The following is an 11,404-nucleotide window of genomic DNA, read 5'->3' as shown; positions in this document are numbered from 1 at the left end:
TTAACTAGACATATCAGATTAATGTACTGTACCTTCAAGATGCTAACTAAAAGATTGACTCTATGCTGACCGCTACACTACAAAACTGTTTTTCTTTGCAACAGCACCACCATGTGGCCACAACAGTTATTTCATATTGAATACTATGGCTACTTACACTAATTTAGAAGCATCAACTTATTTCAGGTATTTGTATATTAACAAATACACAGTGGATATAAAAAGTCTACACACTCCTGTTAAAATGTCAGGTTTCTGTGATGTAAAAAAATGAGACAAAGATAAATAATTTCAGAACTTTTTCCACCTTTAATGTGACTTATATAAACTGTACAACTCAATTGAAAAACAAACTGAAATCTTTTAGGTGGAGGGAAGAAAACAAAAAAAATAAAAATAATGTGGTTGCATAAGTGTGCACACCTCTTATAACTGGGGATGTAACTGTGTTCAGAATTAAGCAATCACTTTCAAAATCATGTTAAATAGGAGTCAGCATACACCTGCCATCATTTAAAGTGCCTCTGATTAACCCCAAATAAAGTTCAGCTGCTCTAGTTGGTCTTTCCTGAAATTTTCTTAGTCGCATTCCCACAGCAAAAGCCATGGTCCACAGAGAGCTTCCAAAGCATCAGAGGGATCTCATTGTTAAAAGGTATCAGTCAGGAGAAGGGTACAAAAGAATTTCCAAGGCATTAGATATACCATGGAACACAGTGAAGACAGTCATCATCAAGTGGAGAAAATATGGCACAACAGTGACATTACCAAGAACTGGATGTCCCTCCAAAATTGATGAAAAGATGAGAAGAAAACTAGTCTGGGAGGCTACCAAGAGGCCTACAGCAACATTAAAGGAGCTGCAGGAATATCTGGCAAGTACTGTCTGCGTGGTACATGTGACAACAATCTCCCGTATTCTTCATATGTCTGGGCTATGGGGTAGAGAGGCAAGATGAAAGCCTTTTCTTACGAAGAAAAACATTCAAGCCAGGCTACATTTTGCAAAAACACATCTGAAGTCTCCCAAAAGCATGTGGGAAAAGGTGTTACGGTCTGATGAAACCAAGGTTGAACTTTTTGGCCATAATTCCAAAAGATATGTTTGGCACAAAAACAACACTGCACATCACCAAAAGAACACCATACCCACAGTGAAGCATAGTGGTGGCAGCATCATGCTTTGGGGCTGTTTTTCTTCAGCTGGAACTGGGGCCTTAGTTTTAAGCGAGAGGGAATTATGAACAGTTCCAAATACCAGTCAATATTGGCAAAAAATCTTTCAGCAAGAAAACGACCCAAAGTATACATCCAAATCAACAAAGGAATGGCTTCACCAGAAGAAGATTAAAGTTTTGGAATGGCCCAGCCAGAGCCCAGACTTGAATCAGATTTAAAATCTGTGGGGTGATCTGAAGAGGGCTGTGCACAGGAGATGCCCTCGCAATCTGACAGATTTGGAGTGTTTCTGCAAAGAAGAGTGGGCAAATCTTGGCAAGTCAAAATGTGCCATGCTGATAGACTCATACCCCAAAAGACTGAGTGCTGTAATAAAATCAAAAGGTGCTTTAACAAAGTATTAGCTTAAGGGTGTGCACACTTATGCAACCATATTATTTTATTTTTATATTTTTTCTTCCCTCTACCTAAAAGATTTCAGTTTGTTTTTCAATTGAGTTGTACAGTTTATAGGTCACATTAAAGGTGGAAAAAGTTCTGAAATGATTTATCGTTGTCTAATTTTTTTACATCACAGAAACCTGACATTTTAACAGGGGTGTGTAGACGTTTTATATCCACTGTATATACAGCTATTCCTAAAGTACTCTGTAATAGCGGAGTTTGCATCTGTTTTCAATGGGTAAAGGTGAATAAGCTGCCTTTGGCGGTGTCCTATTTTCCCTGAAAAAGGATCTGGCATTTTGAATTTCATCATCCTTTCTTCCCCAACACATGACTAACGAATGCTGGCTGAACATTTCGGAGGAAATTTATTTGAGTCTTTTTTCATGTCACTTTTAAGTCTGCTTATGCATTGTGTGGTTGCACCAAATTATGAAATGGTGCAAAGTTTGGTGCAACTGCATTGTGTTGTATGACTTAGTCTTACAAAAATACACCAGGGGGCTGCCTGGTGTAAGATGCAACTTTTTTGCGACATTTCCAAGTGTCGCAGATAGTAAATGTGCAATAATCACTTTTCAGCCTTAAAGGGAACCTGTCATGTGGATATTTGATTATAATCTAACTAATTATATACAATCATTAACTACTAAAACGTACCTTAGATCTATTCACTTACTGGTATGACAGATGGTTACCTCATAATATACACACAAAGATGCCACATGCTAATGAGCTGATTTGAGTCCAGCGTGATGTCATTGAGTCCAGCGTTTATTTAATTCAGAGCTATAGCCACTCCCCTGCCCACCTGCTGCTGATTCATATGGAAAATAACTGTCAATCAGCAGCAGGTAGGCGGGGAGAGTCAGGAGCTCATGAATATTCAGGACTCCTCATTATCAGCTGGAGCTTTTCAATACAAGATGTTGGCAGATTGACTGGGTCAATTAAAGAAAGTGACCCAGCATTGTGCTAAGAGAATCAGTCACTTATTTATGTTGCCCTTAGTTAGGACACCATAAAACTGGTGACAGGTTCCCTTTAAACATAGACCACTTTGAAAAGTGGCATGGCTCCTAAATGTCACAGAAATGTCACGGGAAAACGCTGCAATCGGCATGTCGTGCAACATTTTTACACCAAAAACCAGACTATCTGGTTTGATAAATGTCCCCCTTCATACATATTGGACAGTCGGCTGGTCCCATCTAAGTGTTAAAGCTAGTCGGTCAGTTTTTTCTTAGTTAACTGAGCAAAGCATATGGTAGGACACAATAAAATCAGTATCTTTCTTATGGCGATACATTGTCGCATTTTGTAGAAAAAGTAATATGCAAATGAGCTGTTTGGTGTACCGAGGGAGGGCCCAACCCTCTCAATGCACCGAAGTGCCATCCCTCTGCAATGTAAACCCCTCCTTTCCTATGTTGATTGACAAGGCCAGGGATTTAGATACTGCTCCCGTCTGGCTCCATAATCTTGCACACATACCAGAATTTAGCCAAATGCACAGTTCTTCTAACAAGATGCTCTATTGCGGGCGCCCCAAAATTCTGTTGCACAGCATAAGTTTTACATTGGTCACATCATTAATTGATGAAATTACAATAGACAAGTAGAGCAAGTAGAGGGCTTGGTGGACTTTAAATTTAAAGAATGAAGTTTGGAGTCCCCACAGTGAAAGAGGGACATGTGCCTTGAACCTCCATAATTAGGATAACTTTTTTTTTTTTCTTTAGAGGGACAGCAAATCTTTACTGGGAACCAGTTTAAGAAGGGCGCAAAACAAATTTCTCAACAGGACTACAATCTTAGGGTTACCCCTTCCAAACTAGGAGAAACTAGGGAGATCTTAGGTGTTCAGATATTTCAATAAATCATGATGGACAGATGTGTAACTTAAAGGGTCCAGGGCAGTGGCGTACATAGAGAAGTAAGGGCCCCATAACAGGGATCAAATCAGGCCCCCCCAAACAGGACAGAAGGGTTTCTGCCTAAACCCTTTTCAATGATTCTTGGGCCATTTTTCCACTGCCTTATTTGATAAAAGTTGTTCCTTTAGAGGGTAGAGTCCTGATTAAAGGGGTTCTGCACTTTGTTTTAACTGATGATCTATCCTCTAGATAGATCATCAGCTTCTGATTGGCAGGGGTCCAATACCTGGGACCCCCGCCGATCAGCTATTTGAGAAGGCAGCGGCGCTCCAGTATCGCCGTGGCCTTCTCACTGTTTACCGCTGGCCCACTGACGTCACAACTAGTATCAACTAGCGTGGGCGGGGCTAAGCTCCATTCAAGTGAACAGAACTTAGCCCCGCCCACGCTAGTTGATACTAGTCGTGACGTCACTGGGCCAGCGGTAAACAGTGAGAAGGCCGTGGCGCTACTGTAGCGCCGCTGCCTTCTCAAACAGCTGTCCCAGGTGTTGAACCACCGCCAATCAGAAGCTGATGAGCTATCCAGAGGATAGATCATCAGTTAAAACAAAGTGCAGAACCCCTTTAAGTTTCCACCTCCAGTAGAAGAAGAGAGCTGGGCCCCCTCTTGCCCTGGGCCCCATAGCCAGTTGCAAAATCCCCCCCACCCCCCCACAAAAAAAAATTAAATAAAAAGGTAATTATAACATTGGTGTATATTTATAGGTCAGTTGGACTTTTTGGTCCCCTTTAGGCACATGGACCTAGGTGCAACTGCTGCCTCTGTACCCCTTTTAGTTATGCCCTGATGATGGAAAGGATACAAGTGAATACAAACCGATGCACTGTTCTAGATCTCTGACTGGTTGTTGTGGCGGCTCCACTTTTTACCTGTGCTTTAGAAAGAATAGACTTTGATGCACTGATTGATGGATGTTGATGTGTAAAACCCAGTAAATACATCTGCAGAACATTACCTGCTGCACAGAACCTGAATGTGATTTGTCTGCTACACAGAGGGTTTATTATCTGTAACCACCTCATAAAAGCATTATCCCTCTGAAAGAGAGCAGATTTAAGCTCCTGTGCAGATGGGAAGACCTAACATTACATTTTAAAGCTATTTAAAAGAAAATATATGGCTCTTCTATTCAAGGAGTGAATGTGGCGGACTGTAAACGTGCTTTGTATTAATGTTTTTATAAGACAAGAATGAGATGTTAAATTACGGTAAATGTCAAACTGACAGTGGACAAAAGGGACATATGTCTAATAAACACACTGCTTTGGGGTATTCATGTTCACATGGACTGTAGGGCTAGATCATCTTATGTATATCTAATACATGGCATTAAAAAGATTCAAGCACTGCACTGTATGCTCTCTTGTACACTTATATTGAAAAGCCCACTCAACTACGCTTTCAGACAGAGGCATATTGTATTTTTCACTGAACGCTGTATTATGGAGGCATTCTCCTTCTAGGTTAGAATATCTCCCACATACGGTTCAGAATGAAGCAATGTAAAGAGGTAAACAGTCTGTGTGCTTTCTTAACTCCATAACCAGCCTAGTCTCTTCTGTAATTCTGTCCTCCATACACAGCGTCCTCTGCCCCATAAAACTGGCCGCTTGTCAAACATTGCCCATTCACCTGACTGCTTCCGTTTTGTGGTCCGCAAATCACGGATGCGGTCCATGTGTATCTCGCACGGTCCTCATTGAATAAATGCTTATTCTTGTTCCATAATTTGTGGCTTGGCCGCACGGATGCGGACAGCACACGGATGACATCCATGTGCTATCTGCATTTTTTGCGGCCCCATAGAAATGAATTGGTCTGTGTGCGATCTGCAAAAAATGCAGAGAAGATGCGGACTGAAAGTACGGTTGTGTGAATGCACCCCAATTGTCCTAAATATATAGCCTTCCTGGTTCCCTATGCTCCGCATCTACAGTCCCCCTACATAGATAACCCATGCAGCCTAAAACAAGAGGCAGAATATGATAAAACTCCATACAATACATACACGTCACATAATTGCCCCTCTTTATGATATCTGGTGGCTGCTGGGTATGCTACACCAAACCATGATGGTGACTGTATTGTTAGTGTGTTGGTCTTGTACGCCTCAAAAGTATGAATTGTATCTACAGAAAAAATGAGAACAGGGTTTTGGGAAGTAGATTCAAACATTTGGGTGTGGTAAGATCACAATGTAATAGGTTGATATCAATAGAGAACAAATCACAAGTCCGCTTTAGGCAGTGTGGGAATAATCCCTACAGGCTATGCTCGCCCTGCCTACAAGCGGAGTAGGCGATTACTCCGCTTGTAGGCAGGGGGCGAGCATAGCCTGTAGGGATTATTCCCACACTGCCTAAAGCGGACTTGTATATAACTTGCCCTGTATTCTGGAATGAAGACAAGCTGATCTGACCTGGCTACATGGAGATCCAGTGTGACTCGTCAGGAGAATCAGACATAGCAGCATCTGTCATGTATCCATTGTCCTGCAAGAAGAGACTATAACATACTCTGGGGCCTGTACTCCTATTGATGCAGACATTCTTTCACTTGGTCAGCAGTACCGTGAGTAACCACATGGTGGCAATATACCTATATCCTGATTTGATTATATCATAGTTATAGTGGGATTTTAGTAATACGAATAAATAAATGTTATGTTTTAAGGGGAATTTTGGTGTTTTAGTGATTTGATATAAATAGAGCAAAGAGGTGGTTAATGGGCAACTTGATTTATAAATTTGGGGGCGAGAGACCTTGGGTATCCTGAAAGGTTAGGATCCTAAAAGACCCCAAATTGGCAATAAAGATCCTACATATTTCCCACTTACTAATCAGAATGGAATTACAGAAGATAACAAGTTAACATTTCACAAAATTTTTTTGCCTGTCTTATCTGGTTACAGTTTCAGCCAATATATTCTGCTAATGCCCTCACTCCCTTGAAATTCATGTGGAAATCCCCATGTTATCACTGAGAGCTTTATTTTGGATAGGCTGTGCTGGCACTACACATCTCTATCAGTAAATACAGCTATATCTGGGAATCTCCAAGCAAAACAGAGGGGACATTTAACCAGAACTGCCGAGAGACAAGCCAAAGTGATGATCAGACAAAACTGCGACGGGGGTATGGTACTTTCCAATGCAGTTTGTTATACAGTCAGGTCCAGAAGGATTTGGACAGACACAATTTTCAAAATTAGTTTCTGACCACCACCACAATGGATCTACAACAAAGCCACCAAGATGTGATTGAAGTGTTTAGACTTTCACCTTTAATTCAAGAGGTTTAACAAAAATCTTTTTACATAGTCCCTTCACTTTCAGAGGCTGAGAAGTAATTGGACACAGCAATGTCATTCTAAATATAAGGATTATTGTTAAAACCTGGATTCAAATTATTGCAGTTAATGACTGACTGAAGTCTGGAATGCATGGACATCACCACATACTGATTTTCTTCTCATGAGGTGTTTTGCCAGGCCTTTTCTTCATTTGTTGGTTGTTAGTGAGTCTTCTGTGTTCAGTTTAGTCTTTAGTAAGTAAAAAGCAAACTCAATCAGATTGAAATCAGGCGAGTGACTCAACCAGTGAAAAATATTCCCTTACTTTACATTAAAGGGATTCTGACGTGTTTTATGCTGCCTGGACCCTGAGGAAAATGTTGGGTAACTTTCTTGGAATTGAACCAAATAATTTTGCTGTAACCAGTAATGAGAAGCTCTAGGAGGAGTCTAGTGCTAGAGTTCTCTAATCAGGGGTCATGAGCTTGAGAGTCCATATATTCATGACCTCCCAGGTCTATCTGCCCTCCTTCTCACTAATCCTCTCAGATAGGGCAGCAAAACTGGTGAAAAATTCCCTTTAAGAAGGCTGCTGTCATTGAATGTTTTGGGTGACTAGCTATCTGTATTGTGAAGCACTGCCTATCAGTTTTGCAGCATTTTACTGAACCTGAGCAGAATGTATAGCTCAATGCACTTCAGAATTTATCCTGCTATTTCTATCAATGGTCACCCTATCAGTAACACCATTGGTCTAGTTCCTTTGGCAGTAATACATGGCCATTCCATAACATTGTTTGACAAATGGTGCGATATGCTTTAAATCATGAGTTCTTTCTAGCCTTTCACCAAAAAAGTGCTTTTCTCAGAGGCAGATCTATCTCTTGCCAAACAAGACACATGGATTTAAATGTTTTTGGAGGCCCTACCAGGCGCTGCGCTTAGATTTATATGCAAACCAGCTGACTCCCGTTAAAACCAGCAATAAGGAAAAGTCAAAAGAGGTGTAGTCCAGAGCAATAAAAATGTACATTTTGAAATAAATATATTTTAATGATTTTTCAACAATATAATAAAAATTGCACTGTAATTCAAGTAATATAAATTTCATTACATGGACAGAAATTGTACTCCAACATTTGCCATTTTGCAATAATTAGCAACGTTAGCAGGAGAGAGATCAATCCGCCCAACGGAAATAAAATTAATCAGGTCTAGTATTATGAAAAAAGTGATCAATACAAGTTAAGTTCCAATAATCCTTCAAATGACATTAAATTCCCTGTAAACAATTAGATATAGTCTAAGAATGGAGATTAACTTGATGACTTTTTCCGGTAAATCACAAAGATTACTACAGAATTTCATTTCTGACTTAAAGGGGTTGTCATTTGGATAAAGTGCTTCTAGCATTTCAGAAATGTTTTTATTCACTGTAAAAAACCCTTTAAAGTGTTTCTCATTAAAGGGGTATATTTATTACTTAGTGGTTTCAATTAGTGCCAGGTATAATGAAGTGCTCACAAACAGGAGAACATCCCTCGGCGCAAGGAACCAGCCAGAGGATCCAGGTTGATGCAGGTTATTGATGATTTATTGAGCAGAATAAAACAAAGTTATTCTGCTCAATAAACCATCAATAACCTGCATCAACCTGGATCCTCTGGCTGGTTCCTTGCGCCGAGGGATGTTCTCCTGTTTGTGAGCACTTCCGAATCTTCTTGGTTTGCACAACTCCTCAAGGTGAGCCTCCCATTTTGGAACACAATACTTACCTTTATAGAACGTTATCACCCTATGGTGCGCCTCTTTCTTCTGTTTACACTACTGATGTATATTGAAGTAGCAGCTTGCATGCTCAACCGCTGCTCAGTTCAAAGTTCTCCTTGCCACTGAAGGTAAGTCTCCTGTTCTAGCGACCAGTGAGGCTCCCAGCAGTTCGATTCCAACCCATGCAAACTTTTTGACTTATCCCATGGGTGGTAAATGTTTAAGGCTAGAACATCCTTTCATTCCTAAATACCTGCAGCTCAGATGTGATATGAATCAGACATTCTTATAGATTATACATAGAAATATATGGGACACTGTATCCAAAGACTCACTGTATAGACAGGTATATGTTAAATGACTAGAACTCATATAAACCTTGGTCCCTGATTTCTGCAGAAAAAAACAAATCTGAAATGAACATTTACTTTGAAGTTTAAAGAGAACCTGTCACTGGGACAGACCTCTGAACGTAGGAGCATCTATTAGACTTGTGGCCATAACCATGTGGTGCCCATTTCATCAATCACACTGTAAGGCACTCAAGGTATTATACAATATCAGGACATTCAGGGATTTGATGCCCCATTCGGTGGTTATATTGCAATCAATAATGTAATTCCTGTGTTAGTCTGTCCTGGTCACAGACTATTTTCTGTATTTTAGGTTCTAAATCAGCTTAGACGATAATTTACAAGAAAACAATTATCTCATTTCATTTGGAAAATTTAAGGTTAGTTTTATAACTTTTTTTTTCACATTTTCGACAAGAACTTTGCTTGTTCCATTAATTCCATTCTTGCTATAGCTGAGAGATGAACTTCATCAGGACCATCAGCAATGCGGAGAGTCCGGACGGCTGTATACCTGTAAACAATATGTCATTTTATATTTTACACAGAATTCCCACAAGTTTGTTCTCTCTAGGTGCAACCAGGAGAAAGAAAATTAATTTAATCCCAACAACAGACTTTTCTCAAACACCTTATCTGCAATAAGACTCATCCTGATGTTGCACTACAGAGAGCTCTGAAGCATCAGATTTCCTGTTTGTCCTTATGTCTGCCCTGTTCAGTGTTATCATGGAAGCAATAAACAATATACAGAGGGGCCCAAAAATGTATACAAGCTTCAATAATGGTTATTTATGCCCTTTTTAAAAATTCTAATTGAATTATGGTGGCAATATGTAGTATTATGTTGTCTTTAAAGATAAAGTAGACGCACAGTGGCTAAAGCCACTATGTGGCTGTCAGGCAGCAGTGTACATAGAGATCAGTCAGATGTTGATTTCTCTGATGAGCCAGATCTAGCACTGCCGTGATAGAGCAGAACAGCGAAAGTCACGAGCGCAGATGTGAAGAAAGCCCAATAAACAAACATCATAATAGTGCAATACTATGAGTGGTTTCAACACATGGTACAGGAGGATGAGGAGTTTGTGGAGAAAACAAATTGGTCTGATCCGAGAGCCTATCATGATGATATTCTGCCAGGTCATTGAATAGGATGAAGAGGTGCTGTAGAACTCCCACCTTGCTCCCCTGACCTAACACTGCTCGATTTCTACCTGTGGGGAACCCTTAATGACGTGGTATACCATAGAAAACCAGCTACACTGCCTGCACTGCGATAGAAAATTGATATGTAGTGCAGAGCATTCCCTAATTTGATTTTCAGAGGTCAAACATGACTTACAGCTACCCTTTATTGGCTATATAAATCAAGTTGACGGTGTATATAATTTTTGGCTCCCTCTGTATATGGAAGCCCTCACATAATAGACACTTAATAAAATGTATTAAAAACAAATATACAGTCGTGGCCAAAAGTTTTGAGAATTACATAAATATTGGAAATTGGAAAAGTTGCTGCTTAAGTCTTTATAATAGCAATTTGCATATACTCCAGAATGTTATGAAGAGTGATCAGATGAATTGCATAGTCCCTCTTTGCCATGAAAATTAACTTAATCCCCAAAAAATTTTTTCACTGCATTTCATTGCTGTCATTAATGGACCTGCTGAGATCATTTCAGTAATCGTCTTGTTAACTCAGGTGAGAATGTTGACGAGCACAAGGCTGGAGATCATTATGTCAGGCTGATTGGGTTAAAATGGCAGACTTGACATGTTAAAAGGAGGGTGATGCTTGAAATCATTGTTCTTCCATTGTTAACCATGGTGACCTGCAAAGAAACGCGTGCAGCCATCATTGCATTGCATAAAAATGGCTTCACAGGCAAGGATATTGGGGCTACTAAGATTGCCACTCAATCAACAATTTATAGGATCATCAAGAACTTCAAGGAAAGAGGTTCAATTCTTGTTAAGAAGGCTTCAGGGCGTCCAAGAAAGTCCAGCAAGCGCCAGGATCGTCTCCTAAAGAGGATTCAGCTGCGGGATCGGAGTGCCACCAGTGCAGAGCTTGCTCAGGAATGGCAGCAGGCAGGTGTGAGCGCATCTGCATGCACAGTGAGGCGAAGACTTTTGGAAGATGGCCTGGTGTCAAGAAGGGCAGCAAAGAAGCCACTTCTCTCCAAAAAAAAACATCAGGGACAGATTGATCTTCTGTAGAAAGTATGGTGAATGGACTGCTGAGGACTGGGGCAAAGTCATATTCTCCGATGAAGCCTCTTTCCGATGGTTTGGGGCAACTGGAAAAAGGCTTGTCCGGAGAAGAAAAGGTGAGCGCTACCATCAGTCCTGTGTCATGCCAACAGTAAAGCATCCTGAGACCATTCATGTGTAGGGTTGCTTCTCATCCAAGGGAGTGGGC

The 11,404-nt window shown here is 40.5% G+C and overlaps 1 protein-coding gene across 1 annotated transcript in view; it reads right to left on the bottom strand.

Annotated features, from left to right (window-relative positions):
- Window positions 1-8,573: 8,573 nt before the first annotated feature.
- Window positions 8,574-11,404, bottom strand: part of ACAD11 (acyl-CoA dehydrogenase family member 11) — a 101,760-nt gene continuing 98,929 nt past the window's right edge. Inside the window, exon 20 of the mRNA XM_040433274.1 lies at window positions 8,574-9,493. Coding sequence (XP_040289208.1) covers window positions 9,382-9,493 — 112 coding nt within the window. The 3' untranslated portion in view covers window positions 8,574-9,381. The remainder of the gene's footprint in view (window positions 9,494-11,404) is intronic.

The sequence above is a fragment of the Bufo bufo genome, chromosome 5 (assembly GCF_905171765.1).
Source record: "Bufo bufo chromosome 5, aBufBuf1.1, whole genome shotgun sequence".
NCBI classification, from domain to species: domain Eukaryota; kingdom Metazoa; phylum Chordata; class Amphibia; order Anura; family Bufonidae; genus Bufo; species Bufo bufo.
The sequence above is the reverse complement of the archived record's forward strand: the minus strand, read 5'-3'. Positions and strand labels throughout refer to the sequence as shown.